A 27121-nucleotide genomic window follows, 5' to 3' on the forward strand; every position below is an offset into this window, starting at 1 on the left:
GAAAAGACAGATCACTTATAAAGGAAAACCTATCAGAATCACAGCAGACTTCTTAGCACAAACAATAAAGTCAAGAAGAGCATGGAGTGAAGTATTCCAGATCCTAAAGCAAAATGATTTCCAACCTAGACTGATGTACCCTGCAAAACTATCATTCAAAATTGATGGTGAAATACGATACTTCCATGACAAAGAACAGCTGAAGAACTTCATGAACACCAAACCAACCCTGCAAAAAATATTGAAAGACAGTTTAGATACACAAAGGAAGAAACCACTAAGCAAAGCAGATAATTAAACAGAACAGAAAGATAAAGATGCAACAGCAGAGAGATAACATGTCAACAATAAACCAGCATTTAACAGTTATAACCATTAATGTAAATGCTCTCAATGCACCAATCAAAAGAAACAGACTAGCAGAATGGATCAAGAAACAAAATCCAACCATATGCTGTTTACAGGAAACCAATCTAACCCAGAAGGATACTCACAGACTGAAAGTCAAAGGATGGAAAACAATACTTCATGCAGCAGGAATCCAAAAAAAAGCAGGAGTAGCCACTCTGTTTGCATACAACGTGAACTTTAAACCAACAATGACCATAAAGGACAAAGAAGGTCACTACATACTCGTTAGGGGAAAACTCCAAGAGGAAGAGATAACTACCTTAAATATATATGCACGAAACTCCAGAGCACCCAGTTATACAAAACAACTATTAACAGAAATGAAAACTCAAATTATCAGTAGCACAATTGTAACAGGAGACCTGATACGCCATTGACACCAAGGGACAGATCAACCAGACAGAAAATGAGCAAAGAAATAACAGAACTGAATCACACCTGCAAACAAATGGATTTGATAGGCTTATATAGAATGTTCCACCCAACAACATCAGAATACACATTCTTCACAGCAGTACATGGATCATTCTATAAAATAGACCATATATTAGCTCACAGAACATATTTAAACAAATGCAAAAGAGTTGAAATCATCACTTGCATGTTATCGGATCATAGTACTCTGAAATCAGAAATTAATGATAAAAGATACTGCAAAAATCCCACAAACACACGGAAACTGAATAACACACTCTTGAGTAAACAGAGGATCACAGAAGAAATTAAATAAGAAGTTAAACAATACCTACAAGAAAATGAAAATGCAGATACAACTTACCGGAATATGTGGGATGCAATGAAAGCTGTCCTCAGAGGAAAATTTATTGCACTGAGTTCCCACATCAGGAAAACAGAAAGAATATTAATAAATAACCTGAGGCTATACCTCAAAAAGCTAGAAAAAGAAGAGCAAGTCAAGCCCAAAGCCAAAAGAAGAGAGGAAATTATAAAAATCAGAGCAGAAATCAATGCAATAGAGACTAAGAAAATAATCCAAAGAATCAACGAACAAAGAGTTGGTTCTTTGAAAGAATAAATAAAATCGATAAGCCTCTAGCCAACCTAATTTTAAAAAGGGAAGAAAAAGCTCAAATTCATGCAATAACAAATGAAAAAGGTGAAATCATTACAGAACCTGCAGAAATACAGAAGATCATCAACACCTATTTCGAAAACATTTACTCTCAAAGGTTTGATAACACATAAGAAATAGACAGATTCTTAGAAACATATGAAGTACCAAAGCTAGATCAAGAGGAAGTAAAACTGCTGAATAACCCAATCTCCGTTAATGAAATTGAAAATGTAATTAAGTCCTTACCAACAAAGAAAAGTCCACGCCCAGACGGATTCACTTCAGAATTCTACAAGAAATACAAAGAAGACCTAATTCCCACACTCCTCAAACTCTTCAATGAAATAGAAAGGGAAGCAATCCTTCTTAAGTCATTTCTGGAAGCAAATATTACTCTAGTACCAAAGCCTGAGAAAGACCCAATTAAAAAAGAGAACTACAGACCAATCTCCTTAATGAACACAGATGCAAAAATCCTGTATAAAATATTGACAAATAGGATACAGCAAATCATCAAGAAGATCATACACCATGACCAAGCGGGATTCATCCCAGGCATGCAGGGATGGTTCAATATACGTAAATCAATAAATGTAATACACCATATCAATAGAGCCAAAAGTAAGAATCACATGATCACTTCTATAGATGCAGAAAAACCCTTCAATAAGGTCCAACATTCATTCATGATAAGAACTTTACAGAAAATTGGAATAGATGGTCTTTACCTCAATATAATAAAGGCCATCTATGACAATCCCACAGCCAGCATCATACTAAATGGCCAAAAATTGAAAGCCTTTACTTTAAAATCAGGCACAAGACAAGGATGTCCTTTATCTCCACTCCTATTTAATATAGTACTGGAAGTACTAGCCAGAGCAATTAGACAAGAGAGAGAAATAAAAGGGGTAAAGATAGGAAAAGAAGAAGTTAAATTATCATTGTTTGCAGATGACATGATACTCTACATAGAAGACCCCCTAAACTCCATTGAAAGACTCTTAGATACGATAAATAAATTCAGTAATGTGGCTGGATACAAAATCAGTACTCAGAAATCAATAGCATTCCTATACATGAACAACAAAATCACAGAGAGGGAAATAAGAGAAACTGCACTCTTCACATTAGCAAGCAAAAAAAACGAAATACTTAGGAATTACTCTTACGAAAGAAGTGAAAGACCTATACAGGGAAAATTATAATACACTGAAAAAAGAAATTGAAAATGATCTTAGAAAATGGAAAGACATCCCTTGCTCATGGATAGAAAGAATAAATAATGTGAAAATGGCCATTCTCCCAAAACTGTTACACAGATTCAATGCAATCCCAATAGAAATACCATCAACATACCTCATAAATCTAGAGGAAATCACTCCTAAAATTCATCTAGAACCAGAAGAGACCTAAAATAGCAAAAGCAATTCTAAGCAGCAAAGGTAAGGCAGGCGGCATCACAATCCCTGACTTGAAGTTATACTACAACAGTAGTAAAATCAACATGGTACGGGAATCATAACAGAGCAGAGGATCAATGGAATAGATTAGAAGATACAACCACAACTACAAACACACTCAACCACCTTATCTTTGATAAAGGAACCAATCAGGTTCACTGGAAGAACGACGTCTCTTTAATAAATGGTGCTGGAAAAACTGGCTCTCCATTTGCCGAAAACTAAAGCTAGACCCATGTCTATCACCATGTACTAAATTAAAATCTAAATGGGTCAAAGATCTGAATATTAAAACAGAAACAACTAAATCTATTGGAAGACAAATTGGGTAGAAACCTTGAAGACATAGGGATAGGTAGAGAATTCATGAACAAGACTCAAAGCGCACGGGAAATACTTCCCAGAATCAATAACTGGCATCACCTCTTATTAAAAAGTTTCTGCATGTCAAAAGAAGTCTCCAGCATGGTGAGAAGAAAACCCACAAACTGGGAAAAAATCTTAGTGAACTCCCCCTCAGACAAAGGACTTCTGTCTAAAACATATAAAGAATTTTAAAAAAATCAGACCGCCAAAATTCAAAGACCCAATCCAAAAATGGGCATCTGAGATCAATAAACAATTCTCAGATGAAGAAATACAAATGGCAAATAAATATATGAAAAAAATGTTTATCATCATTGGTCATTACAGAAATGCCAATCAAAAACACATTGAGATTTCATCTCACTCCTGAAAGAATGGCCAAGATCAAGAAAATCACCACCAACAAGTGCTGGAGAGGCTGTGGGGAAAAAAGAACTCTCCTGCACTATTGGTGGGAGTGTAAACTACTGCAACCATTATGGTGGTCAGTCTGGAGATTTCTCAGAAAACTAGGACTGGAAGCACAATATGACCCAGCTATACCACTTCTAGGCATATTCCCAGAAGAACTGAAAGCATCATACCACAGTGATATATGTGCACCTATGTTTATAGCAGCACAATTTGTAATCGCCATATCTTGGAAACAACCCAAGTGTCCATCAACTGAGGAATGGATAAAAAAGTTGTGGTATTTCTATACAATGGAGTATTACTCAGCTATAAAGAAGGATTACATTGAGATATTTATCAATAAATGGGCACAGCTTGAGACCATACTCATAAGTGAAATAAATCGATCTCGCATGTGTGAATACCGAATAGTTTCCCTAATGTAAGTAATGATTCAAACATATAAAAGTATGTGGTAATCATGATTCCCCATTATGTGGCCTTGAAGCCTTATAAAGTTTTCACTTATTAATTGGAATGGCTTTTTTCTGGGTTTCTTGATATGGAAATATTTGAAGCTATAGTATATGAAGTTATATTCAAATATTTCAAGGAAAAAGACAGACACTATGGTAACTACTATTAAGTCCGGTTATTTGGTGGTGAAGCACTAGGTTGCTGATACAGTCATGCTTTGACCTGTATTGTTATGTTGTTATGTCCTCTTTTATCTCCATCTCTCCCTTATTCATTAAAAAAATTAGTTATTTTTTATGATTTTTTTAATTAAGGGGAAAATTTTTAAAAATTAGCAGGATATATTATAGTAACTTTTTTTGATTTTCTATTAACTTGATTTGAAGTCCTATAATACTCCCACTATCTTGTTTTGACTGATTAGACTGTGTTCTGTTCTGTACAATAGTATCAAGTTTGAGGGTATAGGCAGTAAGATTCACTAAGATGCCCATTCTGGTTTGACTATTAACACCTTTGGAAGTCCTGGAATGTTTGCAATGTTTAACTTTTATTGGTCTTGTTCTCTACTGTTTTGTTCAACTTTATAATATATAATGAGATAGACAATTCTTTTTAAGGAAGCAAGAGGCATTATGGTAACCATTGTTGATAACCTTGTACTCTGTTTTTACACCATGTGCTATGTCTATCCTTGGTTTTGACTGACAGCTTGGTTTTGCCATATTTGACTTTATTCTCTTCCAAAAATAAAGTAGAAAGAACTAGGGAGTAATAAAACCCAAAATGTGTAAATTTTGTTGTAAAAAAGAGAGGGAAAAAAAGTGCTCTGAAGGATACAACTCCAAGTGTGTTTAGGGATGTTAAATAGCTGACCATATTAATGTTTTTGGTTGGATCATTGAACACAACTGTTTGGAGTCTCTCTGTTTGAATGTCCACTTTGTATGCTCTGATACTGTGACTTGAGCAGCTATCTCTAAGATGATAATATGTAATGTATTAATTGGCGATTTCTTACTTTTTTTTTTATTTTTGTAGTTCTGTATTACTTTTACCCTTACACCGCTATGTTTTGTTTTTTCTCTTTTTCCTTTTAAATAAAATTTTTTTTAAAAAAAGCTGGCAGTGAAACAATACAAACACTAATCATCACCCTGAGAAGTGTGAGACCATGTGAGTGTGTGCACATGTGAAAACATTTGTGTACAAGACAGAGTGATAGGATTGTCTTCAAAGGATAAATGATGCTTCCAAAAGTTGAAGAGTATAAGACAAAAGAGGCCTTTATTCCGGGAACAAACACAGGGAGAGGAGACTGGCGCACTGGCCGTTGGAATCTGGCGATCTCTCTCTTGGAAACGTGGCCTGGGGGAATATAAGTAGCCTAAGCTTAGGGCAGTGCCCTAAGGCCATTAGAGATGCACAGATATTTCATTGGCAAACGTTTAGCGCCAGAAACAGGTTTCTAGGGATGGGGGTATAGGGTTACAGTTAAATCTATAGGGGGCGGGGGAGGCAGGAGTCCTGTAACTTGGCTGCCGCTTTTCCTGGTTAAAGGGTCCGGTCTGGGCCAGCAACTCTTTCACAGAGGTCTTCCAGAACTGCTTCAAAAACTAGGGGAGACAATGGCTAAGTGTGCTGGAGGCAAAAGGGTTCATGGCAATGTGTCTTTTCAGAGGCCCTGAAAGCCCAGCCCAGGGCTAGGCCAGGCAGCATCACCCCTTAGGGAGCAGGCTGCCCAGCAGTAGGTGAGCCCAGGGCAGAGAGCTGAGTTTCCTGCATTCACAGTCTTTTCCACTGCTCACAACCTGCCTGGTCTCACCTCCCTCAGGTCAGCAGCTCAGTTCCATCCTCCCAGGAGCAAGATTCCTAATGTGTACTACACACAGGGAGCTAAGTGCTGCCCCTTTGAGTCACCTCACACCATCTCCAACTCTGCACTCTGGAAAATTTATCCCATGAAGCCACTCTCTGATGTCAAAAAGGTTGGGGACCTCTGTGCTACTGTAATCATTTTTTTACATTCACGCACTCAGTGCTTTTGACCAGGTCTCCATGCAATTTCTCAAGAACATGAGCCCTGAGGTCTTGTGTTGAGCTTCCATGTGGGTCCGTAGTAACTAGATATTTGCTGATTAAAAAAAAAAATTTGCTCAACCACAAACAGGGGTTTCACAATTATGAAATTACAAAGTAGTTCGATCTGCCTTCTTCCTGCACCCCAGGAAAATGATCTGTGAGGATTTCCACAAGAAAATGTGCCTTCCAGCACTGTAACCTCTCCGAAAGGAGTCAGGCAATAAAACAACAGAATTTCTGGTATTTCTCCTCCTTTAACTTGAAGAAATCTGTACTTAGCTGTAATTTCAACTTAGCTGGCCCTGGATTACCTGACCTCACTGGATCCTTGTTTTCAGACCTATGCTTTATTTCACATCATTCACCTTGGCAGTGTTTCTCAAATACCAAATTCCTTAAGCTCCTAAATATCTTGAGGTTTTGCCTAATAATCAGATTCCCCACAAGACCCCAGAGCTTCTGTTTCAGCAGGAAACATGTTTAAAAGCTGTTCCAGATCAAAGGCTTGCATCTTAAAAAAAAAAAAAGAAAGAAAGAAAGCCTACTCTAGTATCAACCACAGGTCTCTTTTTGAGCAGGAGTATTTACTCAATAGTTTACATTTTTTAAAGAGAAAATCCTGTGCCTATGCAGGAATAAAGTAAAATCTCATTGATTGGTGCCTGAATGGAAGCCAACAGTATTACTAGATATAAATACCACATAAACCAACTCAATATGATACACTGTTGTTCTTTTAGTAGACTTCACATCTTTGGCACAGTAAATATTTTAAAAGCATGAAATTCCTGAAAGCTAGCAGGACATAGTGTCTTACGCCTACAATTCCAGCTCCCTCAGAGGCTGAGGCAAGAGGACTGAAAGTTCAAACCCAGGCTAAGCAATTTAGTCACTTAAGAAGACCCTGTCTCAAAACAAAAAAATGAAATATCCTGTGTATCACTCCATGCAAAGGCCCTGAGTTCCATCCCCATATTAAGAAAAGAGCATACTGAAGACTCTGAATTACACAATATAGCAGAACACAATTTTGGGAGATGTTAGGCTCGTGTGGGGCAGTAGTTTTTAACCCAAAGACATATAATCAGAATTTTCAAAGAGGCTAGGAGAGGACATTCTGGTATACTTAGGAAGTGATTCCGATAATCCCACTAAGAACTAAGCCATTTGCAGACTGCAGTGGAGGAGAACTAGAAGTTAACAAGAAGCCAAGATCTGCCATGAGTCAGTGCCACCATGGGCTGACTGGAGGAGAGCCAGATGCCAGCTCCTTACTGCACAGGGGCAGGAAGACAAGAAGAACCAATGCACCTCCCCACAGTAAGTGACCTGGTGATCTGTAGAAACACAGGCTGTGATGATAGCTAATGAGATAAAATGCAACAATGCTGGTAGTATTTAGTGTTTCACTGACTCTGCAGGTCTAAAGCCAGCAGTCTGAGTGTTTATCCAGAGGATAACAATAAGCAATGAAGCACCTAAGAAGTCTCCTTCTGAAGGTGGTAGTCATGGTTAATCCCACATTATCTTGTTTTGAAATCCTCTATCATTCTCATTGTTTTGTTTGGTTGAGTTTTATCCTGTCTTATCTTGTTTGATTTTGGCATGGGCATGGGCAGCTATTTCGAAGATAACAAGATACTTTATGGTAGCCATTGTGGATTCACTATTATCTTGTGTTGAAGTCCTGTATTGCATTCATTGTTTTCTTTTTATTGGTTCTACTCTGTTTCTGTTTTGTTTGATTTCACTATGTACGGAGGTATGGGCAGCTACTTTGATGACAAGAGGCATTATGATAACCATTGTTGATTTCCTATTACCTTGTTTTGAAATCCTGTGTCATTTACACTGTCCTGTTTCGATTGGCTACATTCTGTTTTGTTTTGCTTGGCTTTATTCTAAAATAAAATTTTAAAAAGAAGAACTACTAATCTAGGGTGAACTCATCTGATCTTTTTACCTATGAGAAACTTCAGGCTCTGATAGTCCCAGGAACTTTGCTAAAGATCACCTAAATTCTTAACCATGCACTAGAGGCCTACCAACTCCAAAACCAGTGCTGGATCACTATAAAATGCTGGAGGTAAAAATGCATCATTTGAGGGAGAACTGAAGTTACATCAACTAACAAGATAGTGCTACAAAGACCTCCTATTATCAAAATGTGGTTCTATTTCATTGTCTGAACAGATGGCTACTAATCAAATGTGTATAACAAATTATTTGCATTAAATGTTCACAGTGTGCTAAAAGGGATTTTCAGTGATGTTTGTAGTTGTTAATATTCCCTTCTGCAATCTTCTTTATGCTATTAATTTTCTGAACTATCATTTCCTTACTGTGCAATGCTAAACCTCAGCAGATCTTGAACAACTAAATAAATATGCAGAGCAAAATTAATACAATTTACTCTTAGTGCTGATGGAAGGGGGAAAAAGGGTACTTTTTCCCCTTTTTGTTTAATCTTCTCTCCCTCCTGCAGGCAGCTCAGGGTGCTCTGGAAAATAAATGTTCATGGAGAGGCTGTGTATCATGGCTCTTTAATGTTTGAGGAAATCAAGCCCAGTATTTCCACTCTTCCCGGAACTTTTCTCATTTTTCAGTAAGAAATATATGAAGATGCAAAGAAAAAAATTAAAAATTGTGCTGTTAAGGCCTTCTAATGTATGGCAGAACTGAGGTTAGGGAAGCTCTCCTCCACACCCAGAGCTAATACAAATGTGGGCTGCTTTACTGCCAAACAAATGCTAATTCTTCTTTAAGGGTTCTCTTTCCCTGCAGATCTCTGTTTACATCGAAGAAAATGGTTATATTTTTTTTGTAAGCTAAAAGACTGAAACAAATTGTTTTGAAAGGGAAAGCAAAACGGGGTGAGAGAGTTTCCTGGCAGCATGTTAATATGTGCATGAAGATGTGTTCTGTTTATAAACTGGCAGGGACTCAAGCTTTGGCCACAGGCTAACAAAAAGTAAGACCTGGGACACTCAGAAGGAATATGTTCAAAATGGAAACCAATCCTGTATTTCTGCCCTGAAAACACTTCATAAAATATTTCAGCTTGCAAAAAAGCCAAGACAGACACTGGTCGGCACTCATTGTGATCAAAACTGTCAGCTCCTTAGCATATCACTAGCCAACCTGCTGTTTCTGCACAGAAATATTAATCTACAAATGTATATGATTTCTCAGCTCTATGACTTTCACTTTCTGCATGAAAGGAAAAACAAGAATTAAAGATAGGAAGAATCCAAGATAGCATCTTTTTCTATGAGCCTATAACCATATGTTTACCATCTGTAGAATCATGAAAGCAGATGAGGAAAAAAACAAAAAAACAGCTGCGAAATTTAAAAAAAAAGTTGCAACCAATTTCATTGTCAAGAACAGCTCAGTCCTTTCAAGAAGACAGCAATGCCCAGGTGAAAGTAAGGGTACACACAGACCTGCTGCTAAGACCTGATGCTGGTCTGCACTGTCCTGTGCTGAGTTAGGACGCTGGGGGGGGGGCGGGGGCGGGGTGAGGCCTCCTAGACGCATGGGGACTACAGATGTTTTCATGTAGCAAGGAGAGAGGGGAAGGAAACTTAGAAAAAAATTAAACTGTGTTCTATATGTGCACCAACTTCCCAGGAGGAAGGCAACCATTATGCACTGTAAGCATGAGCTAACAAACATTTTTTTTAACACAAAATGACAATTACTTTCATTTAACTATGGATTCATCGGGGTGGAACTATTATTAATCCAAAAGCATCTGTAAACTGTCTGCCAGTTACAGAGCTGGGATGTTCTAGATCAGTTAGTGAAGAAGAGACATTTCTGACCTCGGTGAAGCTTGCAACCTCGAAAGAAAGAACAGTACTAAACAAGAAAACATCCACACAAACTAACTTACTTGCATAATTGGTGGTGCCTCTTCTTCAAATCTTACTAAAAACTTGAAAATGGCAACAGAGGGCATTAAATCTTCCTAAGTGCAGTGCCCTGTGGGACTGCAGAGGTCACTGCCCTGAAGCCTGCCCTGCACCTTCTTTCAGACCACGAGTGCGATGAAGGAAATGTTTCAGTGAGAAAGTACGTGGTGGCATAATCATAAACACATAACGGATTCCCTCATGTGCCTGTACCTTGAGCTGCCTTGTAGACCCACACATCCAGAGGAGTCTGTTTCCCCATCCTCAAACCCGGCACTGGTCACATGACTCGGCTTGACCAGTGGAACATGCTAGAAAGGACCACGTGCCAATGACAGGCCACAAAAGCCTGTGGGCTCCTACTCTCTCCTCCCTGAAATGCTGCCAAGGACCAGGCAATCGGTCATTTTAACTGCTATTCTGCCAATCCAGGAACAAGGGACAGCTTTCCAATTTCAACTATCTCTTCTGACTTTTTTCTTCCAATAGTGATCTTTAATCTCTGTGGTTAGGTTCATTCCCAGGAATTTAATTTTTAAGCAATAATGAATGAAAATGTTTTCCAGATTTCTTTCTCAGTGAGTTCATCACTGATATACAGGAAAGCAGTAGATTTTATTTTACAGAGTGCTTATTTTATAGTCTGCTACTTTGTTGAAAATGTTTATCAGATAAAAAATTTTGCTGATCTTTTTTTGGGACTTCATGTAGAGAACCATGCATTTTCAAACAGGGATACTTCGTGTTCTGCCTTTCATAGCCATATCTTTTACAAATACTTCTGTCCTTGTCTTCTTGCTTTGGCTGAAGTTGCAAGAACTATATTGAAGAGGAATGGTGACAGTGGACATCCTGCCCTTCCAGACTTCACGGAGAATTCTTTCAGTTTTCCTCATTTAATATGATGTCATTTTGGGTTTGTCATGTATGGATTTTATCATTTTGAAGCATTTTCCAGAGTGTTTTATCAGAAACAAGTGTTGGATTGTTTCAAAGATCTGTTCAGCACCTATTGAGATTATGTAGTGCATTATACTTATTAATTTACATGTATTGAACCATACTTGCATCAGTGGGATAAACTTAACTTGATTATGACGTGTGATCTTCTAAATGTGATGCCGAATTGTGTTAACAAGGATCTTATGGAGGGTTTTACATCTATATCCATTAAGGAACTAGTTTATAGTTTCCCATCCCTGTTGAGATATCTGATTTCAGTATAAGGTAGTATTGGTGACACAGAAAGAATTTGGGAGAACACATTCCCTTTCTGTTAATATGGAAAATTATGAACAGCACTGGTGTCAGTGCCTCGTCAAAGGCCTGGAAGAATGCAGCCATAAATTACCTATGTCCTGGGCTTTTCTTAGTTGATAGAGCTTTAATTAGTGCTTCAATTTTATTGCTTATTATTGATTCATTCAGATGTTGTATGTCTTCTTGGCTCAATTTATAAGGTTATATGTGTCTTGGAAATTATTCATTTCTTCCAGATAGATTCTCCAAATTGTTGAATGTAAAATTTGAAAGTAATTTCTGTGATTCAGTGGTGCCTAGTGTAATTTCTTTGATTTTGTTTAGAATTTTATTAAAGTGGGCCTTCACTTTCTTCAGTTAGTTTGGTTAAGGGTTTACTGCACTTACATATCTTTTCAAATAAACAACTCTGTGATTTACTGGTCCTTTGTATTTTTTAAGTTTCAATTGCATTAACTTCCACACTTACTATTTCCTTTCTTTTATTGGTTTGAGGTTTGGAGAGTTCTTGCTTTTCTAGGGCCTTGAAATGTACCATTAGATTAAAAGGAGCTCACTCTTTTTTTCAAAGGTAGGCACTCATAGCCATAAACTTTTCTGTAACTTCTTTTTGTGGGCCCCATAGATTCAGATACTTAGTGATTCTACTATTACTGTACTGTATGAACTTAATTTCCACGCTGATTTCTTCAGTAACCCACTGATTCTTTAGGAGTGCATTTTTCAATATCCTTGTGTTTGTGTGTTTTCTGTGCTTTCATTTTCAGGGTTTCTGCTTAGCTTTTTGTTTTGTTCTGTTTTGTTATTTTGTTTTGTTTCTTTTTAAGACAGTGTCACTACGCAGTTCAGGCTAGCCTTAAGATCACGTTTTAGCCCAGGGTGGTCTCGAACTTGCAGTGATTCTCCAGCCTCAGTCTCCCAAGTGCTGGGATTATAAGACTGCACCACCATGCCCGACTCTGCTTAGTTCAATTTCAGAACTTCTGCCACTTTACAGACAGGATCTTTCATGTCACGCATTGTCCTCATTAACTCATTCACCGGCTTATTTGTACCTTCTTTGGTCTTGCTGATCATTTTAATTAATTAAATTTTTAAACAATTTTTCAGTTTTATTTTTAAAAAAGATTCTTTGCCTGAAATTTCACCTACTTAAGTATCTGTGGGGTTAGCTTTTCAGGAACTCAATGTTTCTAGCGGTATCTAGTTGCCTTCTTTTCTCATTGTGGATGTGTCTCTGTGTTGAGGTCTGCAGTTTAGTGGGGAACGAGTCTTTATGATAGGTGGTCTCTCTGTAATGTGCCCTGGATTATGGGGATGTCTCAGTGTGGAAATTTTCCACTTTGATGTTTCTAGATGCTCGAGTCAGCTTCAGCACATTCCCTAGCTTCTAGGGTACTCCCTTTCCTCTCTGAGAATGACCCAGCATAGCTTCCTAGCTTCTGGGGGGTGGCGGGCATCCTCCCTAGGGATCACCCATCATCTGACAGTTGACCTATGTCAGCTTCAGAGGGTGAACTGGCTATAAACCATGCCACAGGATTCTCTTCTCGGTGGGATCTCATTCCCCAGAAGGCTGATGTGAGCTCATTCTCATGGCGATTTCAGGGTTCATTTCTGACTCCACGGTTATCCTGTGAACCCCTCACCCCTGCAAGAAACAGAAGCTGCAGCAAAGTCATGTGGCCTTCCAGAGAAGCAAATCCCAAGAGAACAGATTCCAAGACTGGTCTAAAAAATGTACTTTTAAAAAGAACTTCTGAAATCATGTCAATAAGCTTCTATGTTGACTTTTCCAAAGCACAAATTTGTGCTTTCACATATAGGTATTTCACTCAGCTATAACTGATTTCCATGAGTGGCATCCAGATATATAAGGGAAGCTTTCCCTGACATGAAATACACAAAAATCAACGACATGAGTCAATGTTCTGTGTGTGTGTGTGTCACACATGAAATGTTTTTAAATAACTGATTTTCTGGACTACTGATTGATGAATTCATTCTTTCATCACAGGTTTCCCTGTTTCCACTTAACACGAGGTGATGGGCCTCGCCATCCTGATCTCATGGTCCACGTGCTGAGCTGTGTAGTGATGGCACAGTGCTGAGCCTGTAACCTACAGAAACCACCTGTGTGTGAGAAGCAAGTCACTATCTATCCCTTCTTCAGAAAACAGCTTAATTATTCTTGGCCTTTTGCTTTCATATCAATTTCAGTGTTGGCTTTTCTACCAGGGAAAAAAGTCTTACTACAACATCATCGAAACTGGAAATCAATTTTAAAATATTTGATGTTTTTCTCATCGTAAACCTTCTCTAAAATCACTGTGCCTCTTTCGATATACACTTTCTTTAGTGATGACTTGCTTCATAAACATCACATCTGTGTTTTGTCGAACTGGTTCATAAGTGCTTTGTTCATCTTTTGATATTATAAATGAAATCATCTCTTTGGCTGCATTTCTATTCCTGTTGCTGCTGCCTTTGTTTAGCAACACAATTGACTGTATCTCTGGCTTCACACTCAGTGTTCTTGCTAATAATTCAAGGACCCTAGTATTGTGCAAGCTATTATAGATTTGTGAATAACTACATTTTTATTTTTTATGACTCAAGATTTTTGCTTATTGTTCTAGTAAGGACTTTCAGCGTAATACTGAAAATCTATTTTGAACTGTATGATTGTCTATTTCTCTTACTTTAATTTTCGATTTTGTTACTATACAGTTATTAATAGAGGATTACTATTGTTTTAATTTTAAAGCACTTGCTGCTATGTGTTTTTTATTCTACTTTTTATGTTTTCTCTCATTACATTAATTATACCAGGCACTCTTTTGTGACCCTGATTTTAATAAGAAGCATCTTAATATTTAAATGATAAGTCTTATATTTTTTGTATATTTACTTTATGTACTCTTTATTAGCTTAGTAACATTTTCTTCTATTCCCAGTTCACCAAGAATTTTGTTTATCTCAAATCTATATTGAATTTTATCTAGTGCTTTCTGAGCCTCTTAACACAATCACTGGGATTTTTTCTTGTATTTAATGTATCAAATTGTGTTAATACTTTTTTATGGTAAAAACAAATTAGCATACTTGAAAGTAAAAAGCTGTTTTCTATTTCAAATGTCTGGATTGGGAGCCAGTTATCTCTTCACTATGTATTAGTAATGTAATTACATGCTCATCAGTGGATATGGACCATCATGAGCTAGCATACTCCTGAGCCTTACTGTAAATGGCCTTTCACATGGTCAGCATTCATAAACATCTCACATACTAAATGCGTTAATAGTTGGTTATGGGTTTCCGTGTTGCCACTAGGTAAATTCATTGGGTAAGGTGTTTCAATCTATGTGCTCACCAGTTTTTTTGCCTGCATAAAACTATGAATTAGTGAGAGAAATATATTTTAAAAATCTTCCAATGCAATGGGATATTTATCCATTTTTCTTTGGAATATCTATTGCACATATTTGTATATGTGCTTAGTACCTGTTTTTAATAAAGAACACTATATATATATATATATATATATATATATATATATAGCACACAAATCACAAAAGTACCTACTGATGGATTAAAGTTAATTAATTAATTTAATTAATTAACACAGCTGCACAGCTCAATAAATAATGTGAGGACATATCCCAATAGCCATCCTCACCTCCCATCCCAACCATCACCCGCCCTGTGCAGAGGACACCCAGACCTTAACACTGCAGCTTAGCTTCGCCTGTGTTTGAACTTTTGTCAGTGAAATAAAGTCTACTTCTGGACTCACTGCTTGTGAGGTTCATCCATGTTGCTGCTACAAGATTTATTCATTTTAAATGCTCTGCAGAATCCTGCTGTTAAAAGACAGCACCATATGCATATCTCTTCCATAATTGATGGATTTTGGGTTGCTGTATCTTTATGTTATGAATATTACTATTTTAATCATTTTTATGCATTCTTTTTAGTATATAAACTATACCTCTCTATGAGACTTATATCTGGACATATTCTTCATTGATCAAAACACGTGTACATCTATTCTCATTTAATATACACAGCTCCAAACAGTTTTCAACAATTCTTAAGCCAATTTTCACACCTTCCAGTAGTGGACGGAAGTTCAGGTACTCAGCACATACATGGTACTGTTAGCCATCCTGAAAGGTATTGAGTGTCCCCATTTTGGTTTTACTTTCCCTGATTACAGATCAATACTTTTTCCTCTGCTCACCCCTCCTGAATATTTCCTTTTGTTAAATTCTCATTAGTATTTCTTTCCATTTTTTAATTGGCTAGATCTTTTATTGATATGACACTCTTCACACAGTGTTGATAAAACAGATTCACAGGATACAACTACTTTCTACAGCTTCTTTTAGACCTGTGCTGTGGCTTTTTACACTCAGTCATGAATGCTGGTAACTCTCAGTCATGATTTTTGGTTAAAAAAATGGTTGCAAATATTCTATCTTCTAGCATACTAGTCTTTTTATTTATAGTTATTAATTCTTATGTCTTGTTTTAAATCATTTTTAGTATATAAAGGTCATAAAGATTCCTCTATCATGTGTGTGTGTGTGTGTGTGTGTGTGTGTGTGTGTGTGTGTGTGTGTGTGTTAGTGCAGATCTAGAGTCCACCTGGAATTGATTTTGCATGTGGTATGAAATAAGGATGAAGATCAGTTTTTTTCCCCACAGGGTCATTCAGGTGCCCATGCAACCTGTCACAAGAAGACCACCCTTTCATACTCTTTGGCAAGGCAGCAATGTGTATTTTGAGGTTCTGTTACTAAGCCAATGCATCTTTGAACTGTTTATCACTGTGTAACAACCATTTGGCCTAGAAGGTGCGATTGCTGGAGCTCCTCGAGGCTTTTCATTTATTTTGGCCTATTTTTCCTTTAGAAAAGCTACTTGGTGACTCTGTTTTGTGTGGTTTCTACTTTATATCATTGCATTGTTAACAACAATGCAGCAAAATTTGAGTTTTAGGGATCCAGTAAAACACTCCCATTTCTAATTTTCAATTGTTAGTAGTTTAATTTGAAAATGAATACTGAAACTGGAATTACATCATCTATCTTAAACACTTTTTTTTCCTCTCTTCCTTTATTTTTGATTGATGGAGGGTTGTTTCATTTTAGTCTGATTTTTGTTTTTTTGTAAACAGAGTTTTATTCTGCTGTGCAGGCTGGCTTTGGAACTCACCTGAGCTGGCCTCAAACTCACAACAATCTTCCTGTCTCAGTCTCCCGAGTGACAGGATTATAGGCAAGCATCACAGCACCCAGCAATGATGGAGGTACTGAGAGGGGGGTCTGTCTAGTGTGCCTACACTGGTCTTAATTTCCTGGGCTCAAGGAATTCTCCCACCTCAGCCTCCTAAGTAGCTAGAACTGCAGGAACACACCACCATACCCAACATATGGAGATTTTTAAAAATTGGCTATTCTACATTAATTTGGGAATGGAACATGGTTTTGTTTAAATTTTTGACATACTAATTTAAAGTCTAAATTCAAGTCTAAAATTAATCAAAAGCCAAAGTCGTAGGACCCCTACTATAATTTAATTAATATTTTTTAATTTTATTTTTATATAATGAGGCATAATTGTTACTTCAACAATGAATATTCAGGTTTGTGCATGCTCTCAAGTATTTGTTTGTTCACCAATTCTTGTACCTTATGTCTTCCTTCTGGGAAGATTCTTACACGAATAAAGTAAGAGTTTTCTTTGTGTACAACTGTGTTCATTTCACAAGAATTCTCAAATAATAATTATGCTGTGAATATGCCACTGCATGTGAGAGTTACTATCTCTTAAAAATTTGAAAATATTTTGGGCTTCTGCTTTTGCTATTTAAAAGCTGGCTGTTCAATTTGCATTACTCCTTAATAAAAAATTGGCTTTTTTCATTGCTGCCTTTTAAGATACTCCTTGCATCTTTGAAATTCTGCTGTTCTGCCAGTATTACCGTGTGGCTGCCTTAATTGGTGTAATAGATAATTTCAACAGTGAAAAATACTTCTTTTATTTTTATTTATTTATATTTTTTTTGCATCCAAGTTTTTCAAGGCAATACTGCCCATCATCCTTTCAAGAGATGGAATCTGTTTCTTTACATTTTGATTCTAGATTTGACCAAATGACTGGCTTGGGACAAATAAAACACCAGCAAAAGAGATGATGTGGAACAACCTGGAGAGGCACAAGTGCACAGGGGCTTCCTTTAGGCTTATGCTTAGATTCCTGCAGCAGTCATGTAAATAAGCCTGAGCCAGCATGGATGAGGAGACCACATGGAGCAGACTGAGGAGCAGGAGGCCATAGCCACCCCATTTCCAGATGTGACAAGGCCACCTCAGGTCCCCCTGCCCACTGGTGCCAGGCCAGACCAGAAAGATAACCGATCCACCCACAGAACTGTGAGCTAGGGAAAATACCTCCACACACCTCTAAGGGTCCCAAGTGACTTGTTAGGCAGCAGGTGGTAACACACACTCTAACTTAATTTTCTTCCTACAATGAGAATTGATCTCTTTGATCATAAACTCTATATATGATCTTTTGGAATTTTCAACTATACGTGTATAGACACATGCACACATACATACATGCACATATACATATATACGTACACACATACTAAAGGGATAGGTAAACATTTTTATATAAATTTGTTTTTTATCAAGGCATGGTTATGCATGCCTGTAATCACAACATTCAAGAGGCTGAGGCAGGAGGATTGCCATGAGTTTAAGGCTAGCTTGGGCTTACAAAGTACGCTCAGAGACCGCCTGAACTACACAGTGAGACCCTGTCTCAAAAAAAAATTGTGATTTCTATATTTCAGGCTCTTCCTTATGTTCTGCTCTCTCTCATACACTGTTAAGATAATTACTTTGATGACATTTTCCATTTCATTAATGCTCTCCTTGCCTGTGTCTAATCTAATGTTCAGCAGTTTTACTTCGATGACTGCACTTGTTATCTCAGGAAGTGCTTCTCAGTTCAGTTATTCCTGTATATATTTATCATCTCTAATCACCATGCACCCTTTAATTTATTATTTTTGTCTTTACATTTTTAAGATAAGAATCTTAAAGAGAAACTAAAACCAAGAAAGAAAGAAACTGGGTTTCCTATATATGCCTTTATGGAAGGAACAAAAAATATGAGAAGAGGAGTCAACAAGAAAAGGTCCTCAGTCCCCAATCCTGAGAACACTGATCCAGGAAAGGTGAATGCAAAGGAGAATGAGGACAGCAAACATGCAATATCAGACACAGCACCAATAGACATAAAGCGCTATCTTCGGCTATCTCATATACAAGTTCAAAAGTGAAGTATTTAACCAAATAAAGCAAGATATAAATAGAATAATTAAAGAAATGCTAAGTACCTCCCAAGAAAAAACAGATGGAAGAATGGAAGAACAAAAAAAAAGTCCAGGAGTGAGAAAGTTCGGGGGGAGAGAATTTTTTGATGGAGAAAATAGGGAAAACATAGAATAAATGAAGCAGGTTCAAAGAGATTACCAGGAAATCAAAAACTCCACTGAAAGCTGGCAAAAGTGCTTGAAAGAAAGTAAGAATAGATTATCCAAACTGGAGGACAGGTTTGCAATGTGGGAACATGAAAGGAAAAATTTCTTAAAAATAACAAGGAAACAAGCAGTAACAATACAAAGGCTAGGAGACAACGAGAGTATCTATAACTTAAAAATAAAAAATATGAATGAAGAAGCAGGGGTACAAACAAAGGAACTGCAAAGGCTATTCACAGAAATAATTAAGGAAAACTTCCCAAACAGAGAAAAAGGAAAAGATACCCAGATGTATGAGGCATACAGGACTTCAACCACCTACAACCAAAACAGAACTACACCCAGGCATATAATAATCAAGATCCCAGAAATCCAATATAAGAACAGAATATTAAAAGCTGTCAGAGACAAGAAACAGATCACTTACAAGAGAAAACCCATCAGAATTATGGCAGACTTCTCGGCACAAAGCACCAAATCGAGAAGAGCATGGGGCAAAATAATCCAAGCCTTGAAAGAAAATAACATCCAGCCCAGATTGATTTGTCCTGCACAATTGTCACTAGAAATTAATAGAGAAACAAGATGCTTCCAAAATAAAGAGGAACTGGGGGAATTCAGAACTACCAATCCAACTCTACAGAGAATATTACAGGACATTCTATAAAGAGAGAAAAGCACCAGGATTTCAGAAACAGTGGCAAAAAGGCCCCAATGAATGGAGCAAAAAGCGAAATGAAGAAGACAAAAAGACAAGCTAATGATGGAAAAAGAGCAAAACAGAAATGAGGTACAGAAGGTTGGATATAATTTCTAATAATCATGGCATAGAAAAAAAGAGAGAATTGCAGGCAGAGAGGATCAGGAGGTAGGGTCCACCAGAGGCTCTTTATAGGAAATATAATTAACCTGAAGAAGGGTATATGGACCAAAATCAAATATGAGAAAACAGAACTCGATGTGATAGGGAACCAGAGAGTAATAGGGGCAACTGGACCAGTATTTATGGATACGTTGAAAAGACAGGCTTCAATAAGTGCAGAAATACAACTAGAGATCAAGTCCAGGAGTGAGAAAGTTCGGAAACACTTAGGTAAATAGCAGGTGGCTCCCCACAATATAAAACCAAGAGTGTTGGGGAGACCCAAAAATACACAGTACATCCTGCGGGAGTGAATGGGGAGGAATAGTCTTTAAAAAGACTATTCAGAAGATATTGCTAATACTGTATCAAGAATTAAAACCTTATTACTCACACTACTCTGCCTAGATGGAACTTGTTCTGTCCCAGTTTATATACAAGCACTGGATCTGAGGGTGCAGACTGCTGTCCTGAAGATATCAGGATATAGCATAGTTTCCTATTAATTTAATTTCTTATTAATTTAATCCGGATCCCTCTATGACTTATACTGTTGTGTCATGACTGATCTTAGTTAAATCTGATTTGTTTAATTGCTGCTTATTATTGACAGATTTTATTCAAAACTGTTAGGTTGATGGTATCAAGTTGGAGAGTATAGACAACTATACTGAAAATGACAATGATTCACTAGGATACCCATTCTGATTTGATTATTATCGGCTTATGTAGCTCTAAACTATCTATAAAGAATTTCTATTAATTCTGTTATGTACTGATATATTTAATTATGCTTTATCTGATGATATAGCCAGTTCTGTTGATGATAACAAGAGACAGCACAGTGACCATGGTAGAACTCCTTGTACAGCAGTTTTATATGCCTTTTTAGTTTTATGTGTCTATAGGAATATGTTTTCTTCTGTCCTGCTTTGTTCTCTTTCTCCCTTTAATATGGAAAGGATAGATGTTAAGACTCATGCTTGTGTAAAACCTATAAACAGTTTATGAGAACTGGTCTTATGACACGTGATGAAATGAACAAATACTTTGAAGGAAAAGGGGGGGGCACTGCAGTACCCAGTGCTGATTCCAGAGTGTCATGATGTGAAATCCAGCAATACTATCAATCTCTGTTCAGAATGATTTTAATCTGCTATGCTTTGTTTGGTCTCAACATAAAAGAAAATATGGATAAATGCATACATGTCTAAGTGCATAGGATTGATAGCCATATTACTTAGTTTTTGTTGGATAATTGAACAGAACTGTTTGCAGTGTCCCTGATTGAATTCTCATTTATATGTTCCACTTTTGTAGCTTGAACAATTATTTATGGGGGGACAATACGTGTACATCAACTAGTGATTTATTACTGTTTATTTCTTTTCTTTGAAAGTATGTACTATTTCTGCTGTTTTTTGTTTTGTCTTTCTTTAAATAAAATTTTTTAAAAAAAAGAATCCTAAAGATACCCTTTATAATTTCAATTTATGTAGTCCCAAGGGGGTCAACTGACCACTTTGTTCTTTCTTCCCACTGTCACTCACAGTATCTTTCAAAACTCTTTGTCATAGACCTGATCTGTGGACGTCCTGGAAGATCTACACCAAGTATGACTTTCTGCAAAAATAACCTGCATGTTCCTCCCCAGAAATTTCTCTTCTTCTCAGCATAAAGATGGATTTTTAAAGATTTCTGTTGCATTTAATCCAGCACTTACATGTATTTTGAATCAGGAAGACTGTTGTAATACCTGCTCTGCCATACTGCCAGAGGCAAAAGTCTATGCTTCTTTAAAAGAACAAAACCATCTTAAAACTTCATGGTGTTTTTAGGGTTTTCAATGCCTTTTATCATTGTGTCCTCTTGTTTTCATGAAGTACAATAAAGTAGTTATCCTCTTTGGACAAAAAGACTAAAGCTTAGGCAAGTTGAGATTCATTCTCTATCACATACACAGGCTTGGTTCTCCAGCTTGAATTAACATAGTCATATTCCACTGAGGGAAACCAACTCCAGTACCACCTAAGCTCCCCAGCAGTGGGAGATCAATGAGGCACGTTCTGAGGATCATTTAAATCCCAGATCATCCTGCCCAGCAGCACCGGAAGCTGTGTGACTATCACTTAGCTCTCTGCCTAATTTCGAGTATCTACTTGACAGAGTCACTGTAACAATGAAATAAGTTAACTCATGTTAAGCACTCAGAAGAGCGTGTGGCACATACTAAGTGTTCAGTTAGCATCAGGAGTTACTACAATGTGCCTTTCCCACTAAGGTAATTATATACACATCTCCAGTATTCAAGTTGAGCAGTATACATGTGCACATATGGACAAATATACTTGTCTGAAATGTATATGAATGAATGGATGAATGAGTGAGTGAATGAATGAAAGTTAGGGCTTACTTTGAATAAACCATGCTTTTGGTTGCGCTGCCCAAGCCATAAGTTGCTTCCTGGGGGAAAGCTGATCTCTGGAGGATCTATCACACGCTCATAAATCCTGTGGAGGCAAAGAACACAGTTACTCATGGACACGAAGCAGGGTGAACAGGTCCGAACACTGCGAAACGACCCATGCCTGAGCTGTTGGTGCAGAGAAAGAGCCAGGCTTGTGGCAAGCAGTAAAGGACAGGGAAGGTCGATGCAAAGCTCTGTTTCCTGACAGCCCTGGACACGGTATCTAGGCCTCTCCTGCTTTTCTCTCATCTCCCTTTCGGCAGGGGAGTGACCACGAGGGAAGCATTTTTCAGCGCCTACTCTGAACAATGAATGTCACACAAACCCTCAGAAAAGTGTTTTCACTTCAATGTTACAGGTAACAATGGGGAGGGTCAGAGTTGGTAAACAGGAGGGGACACAGCACGGAGCAGTGGAATGAGGACAGCGACACTCACCTGCCTGGCTCCTCAGCCCATGCACTTCTCTCTCTGCACCTCACTGCTCCCAGACCTTGCTTCTTGCAGCTGCCCATCTCTACAGTAACCTGAGGCAACCCTCTAAGCAGCAGGGCAATATCTGACCCCATGCTCAGCCTACCTGACCCCATGCTCAGCCTAAAAGTCTAGTCCCTAAAGTCAGCAACCAATCAAAAAACACTGATTGAGCCCTATTTATACTTCCAACTCCTACGTGGCCATGAGAAAATAGAGCAAGAAATCAGGTACATAAAGCCCTGCCTCCATGGAGTAAAAATGAGACATCCTTCAGGGGAAAAAAATCTTTATCTGAAACATTATGGACATCTTCCTAATACACGGCCACAGCTCCAGAATCTGCGGAGATGCCTATCGAGCCTGCACAACAACGGGCTGTCTGAATGGTTACCAAGGTCCAGTTAAGTTAAAAGTGTTTAAATCCATACTCTATGACAGTCCCCTGCAAGTACCTACAGATCACAAGCCTCTGTTTAACCCCAGGCAAGCCCCTCTCTGCTCCTGAAGCTCAGAGGCTCTTGGAGGCTAGAGCTGGAGCCATCTGTACATTTCAGTTTCCCACAGAGCCCTACACACTCCTGCTTTCTTCTGTCTCTCTGCAAAGCCCTGCTCGGGAGTCCTGCTCAGATGCATCCTGGTCAGGACCACCAATCTATCCTCTCGGCTGGGAGGGAGCTCACTGTCTCCTGCCAGGGCTGATGGATGCCCCCCAGAAGCACAAGAACTTAAGATTGTGCAGTTGTGTCAAGGAAAGTGAGGGACTAAGAGCCACTGCAGGTGGGAGGGGTCACACTGCCTCTGTCCTGGGGTCTCAGCCACTCCCACTGCTCCACCCCACCCACACCCCCACACTCCCACACCCCCACACCCAACTTGAAATGTGAAGATTCCTAGCAATAAGTAGGGGGTACCTTTAGGAACCTGACATCCATCAGGTCTTTCTCCACCAATTACCTTCCCATTATAAATGGAGACTCAAAACATAATTAAGGAAAGAATAAGTTTCCTTTCTAAAGATAGGTTGTGTTTTCTTCACAGGAATCTGGTATTTTTGTATGTTACAATAAATAATGTTGGACAAAACAGTTTGTCAGAACTCCTCTCACATGAGATGCTGCTCCATTAAAAAAGGAGTTGTTCCTAACACTCGTGGAAAAACTAGAAACAAGCCAAATTTACAACAAAAGTGAAACACCAAGTTACAGTAGATCAGCTCGAGAGAATATACTGCCGTCATCAGCAGTGATGAATGTGCAGGCTGTGAAGCATGGGCACGGACACACCGAATAATTCTCACCGAGAACATGGCGTGCCAAATTACTTATGCACTGCGGGGATAATGATGCCAAAATTATGTTCAGTCTTGAGAAATATAAGAAAGACTTGAGAAAAATGGAAATCACTGAATTTAGGGAAAGAGGTAGAAGAATAATTCTCTATAAGGCTGCTTTACTTATAAATGGAAAATGTTGTCAACCATTTACCTTAGCTCACATTTTAAAACATTTCCCCATCAGAAGGAGAGCAGTCTGCAGTTCAAAAGCTCTCTTTCTGGGGTTCAATACGCTGGAAGATGGGGTTCAAAGGACAGAGTAGGCTCTAAATCAATGTTGATTAAGCGCATGAGTGAATGAAGTACAAAATAATCAAGAAGATCAGCTTCCTCCCTCGGCTCATTTTCTGCAAGCGAAAGGGCTCCTTGTGCCTTAGAAACAGTTGAGGAGGTAAACGCCGGAGGTGGTCAACCATCAGCTAAGGCACAGCAACCCATACACGTGTGTCCAGGTGGGCTTTTTTATTCCCCATAGCAGACATTCCCATCAGAGTCGCCTCCTCCTCCTCCTGCAAAGGAAAATACCTTAGACACTGCTCTCCTGGCAGCCCTATGGATTCCTTCCAAGAGGCAATTCTCACCAGAATTCCATGCAGCAGGCGGAATCAACACAGTGGATACAGACATAGCAATGAGAAGAGAGTTTTAAAATGCAGAAGTTTTTTTAAAGCCCAGAGGAAGGACATACAATGAAGAGGGCACATCAGGCAAATCCACAATGGAGAACATTCCACAGGATGACTGCAGGTGGCCAGGGACACTGGGGCCTGGGATGCAGATACCATGAAAGAGAGGAAGGCTGAAGAACATTTTCCTATTAACAGAGATCAAAGATCCATGAAGACCAAGTACAGGATGGGATCCTAGATCGGACCCTGGGGCAGGAAGATGTTTTGTGAAGGAAGTTATCAGGGAAACTGAAGGTAAGGAAAACCCATAGCGCATGTAATAATATTTATCAATGCTCAACTCGCTGCCTCTGATAATGGGGCAGTATTTATCTAAGTGAGTAGCTTGCGTTTCAGAAATAGGTACTATCGTACTTAGGGTAGAACATTATGAAGTCAGTAACACTTAAAGGTTCAAAACACAGTGTGCATATGAGTACATGGACATACAAAAAAGCACAGTACTATTTACACAGAGGAAAAGCAGAATCTGTGCCGAGTACATGATTTTTCTCTGTACCATTCATATAATTTGCTATGAGATTATTATTTTTTTTTTGTACCGGGGATCGAACTCCTGACCTCACACTTGCCAGGCAGGAGCTTATACAGCTGAGCGAAATCCCTGGCCCTTAAAATTATTTTTAAGTAAAAACTTTTTAAAATAGTTTAAAATCTCTAATATATATATATATATATATATATATATATATATATGGATATACATATCATATACATCCATATATATAAACAACATTCTTATTGTGTTTGTACAGTACAAATAAAACAATGTTATCTGTCAGTCATAGACACTGATAGTGTTTCCCTGCATATGCTTAGGGGGAAGGTGAGGCAGCAAAAAAGGTGAATGAAGGAATTAATGAATGAAAGAACACATGAAAGGCACATTACGCAGACCCATGTTGTTATCATAAACTAAGAAACAGGATCATTCCCGATCCTCCCAGATGGGTGAAAGGCCCCTGCCCACCCGACACACAAACAAATCTAAAGCTTGGCTAAAAGGCAACTACTGACCCCTGAGGCACAGTTCAGGAGCCTGGCTCCTGTCAACAGGTCAGCAGGCCGCAGTGATTACTGCCTACATCCAATGTCACCCAAGTTAAGTAAATAGGGAAGTTAAAGAAAATTGTGAGAACTCCTTGCTCTGCCCTGAGCTGAGGAAATGGACCCTCCCAACACAGGCCTCCAGCTACGGAGGTTTCCTCTTCATCAGTAAATGCCTCACTGCCCACAACACGCAAGCCACCACTCTGGTTCTGGAGATGCACACAAGTGACTTTAAAATGGCCAAGCCCCACGCTCAGAGGCACTGCTGACACAGACGGGCATATGCCTTACACCACATGCAAAGCTTCAGGGAGCAGGAGGAAAAATCAAAGACTACGCGCCCTCCACCTGTCACAGCTGGAGACTTCACGGAAGGCTCCCTGCTGACTGGAATGAGAAGAAAGCACAGTGCTCGGGATGAACCAAGTCTCACCCTGAGCAGGTTCCATAGGTTGCTTTACTTCATCACCACAGCACCAGCACCTGGCAGGTGTGCCTGGCTCAGCATGGTTACACAGCTTCTCCGTGGGAAAGCGGCTTGTGCATAACACCACTGGGATTTGAACTCAGACTCCACAACCTGTGCCATGACCACCTTCCTACACTGCCTCTCAAGGGAAAAGACAGTTCCAGCCATAAAACACCGAATCCAGGCTTCATCCCAAGAGGAACAATAAGCACTTGCAGATCAAACAGTGACACAGATGTTGTCTTCTATGGAAGTCTCTTCAGGGACTGAGAGATCCTGCAGAGCTTTTAAACTGGTTCTGATCAGTTTAAACTGACATGCTCTGTGTGCCTTGCTGTGTCCGCATGTCACAAGCAGGTCCAAAGTGGGATCAATACATGTAATGAATGTTTAAATGTTTACAAAATTATTGTAAGCCAGGTGATCATTATGGTCTACAAACACGCACTAATAAAAAAGCAATGGCTGATTCTGTCTCCTGAGTTGATTCAAAATGTTTCCTATTCATGGTCATTTTGACAATGAGAAAGAGGCAGGAATCTCAGAGACAGGAAACAATGAATACAGTGAATGTGGACACATCATAAAGGTTTTAAGAGCCTGCCTTTCCTTAAGATGGCCCTGGGCAGCAGCTGGCTCCATATTTTTTTTTTATCACAACTCATACAGACACTCATGACAGAGGACTCCAGAACTGCTTCAGAAAGTGGTGAGAACAATGAGATAAATGTGTTCAAATCAAGGGTGGAGGGTATTTTGAGAGAGGGTTA

At 38.6% G+C, this 27121-nt stretch overlaps 1 protein-coding gene across 4 annotated transcripts in view; it reads right to left on the reverse strand.

Annotated features, from left to right (window-relative positions):
- Positions 1-27121, reverse strand: part of LOC100725615 (protein kinase C-binding protein NELL1) — a 625998-nt gene that overhangs the window by 443079 nt on the left and 155798 nt on the right. For all 4 annotated transcript variants that reach the window (XM_063256792.1, XM_063256795.1, XM_063256793.1 and 1 more), the window contains exon 5: positions 22281-22377. In XM_063256792.1, the coding sequence (XP_063112862.1) occupies positions 22281-22377 (97 nt within the window). The remainder of the gene's footprint in view (positions 1-22280; positions 22378-27121) is intronic.

This window comes from Cavia porcellus, unplaced genomic scaffold (assembly GCF_034190915.1).
Source record: "Cavia porcellus strain 051 isolate PalLab524CR breed Dunkin Hartley unplaced genomic scaffold, mCavPor4.1 scaffold_9, whole genome shotgun sequence".
In the NCBI taxonomy this organism is placed as follows: domain Eukaryota; kingdom Metazoa; phylum Chordata; class Mammalia; order Rodentia; family Caviidae; genus Cavia; species Cavia porcellus.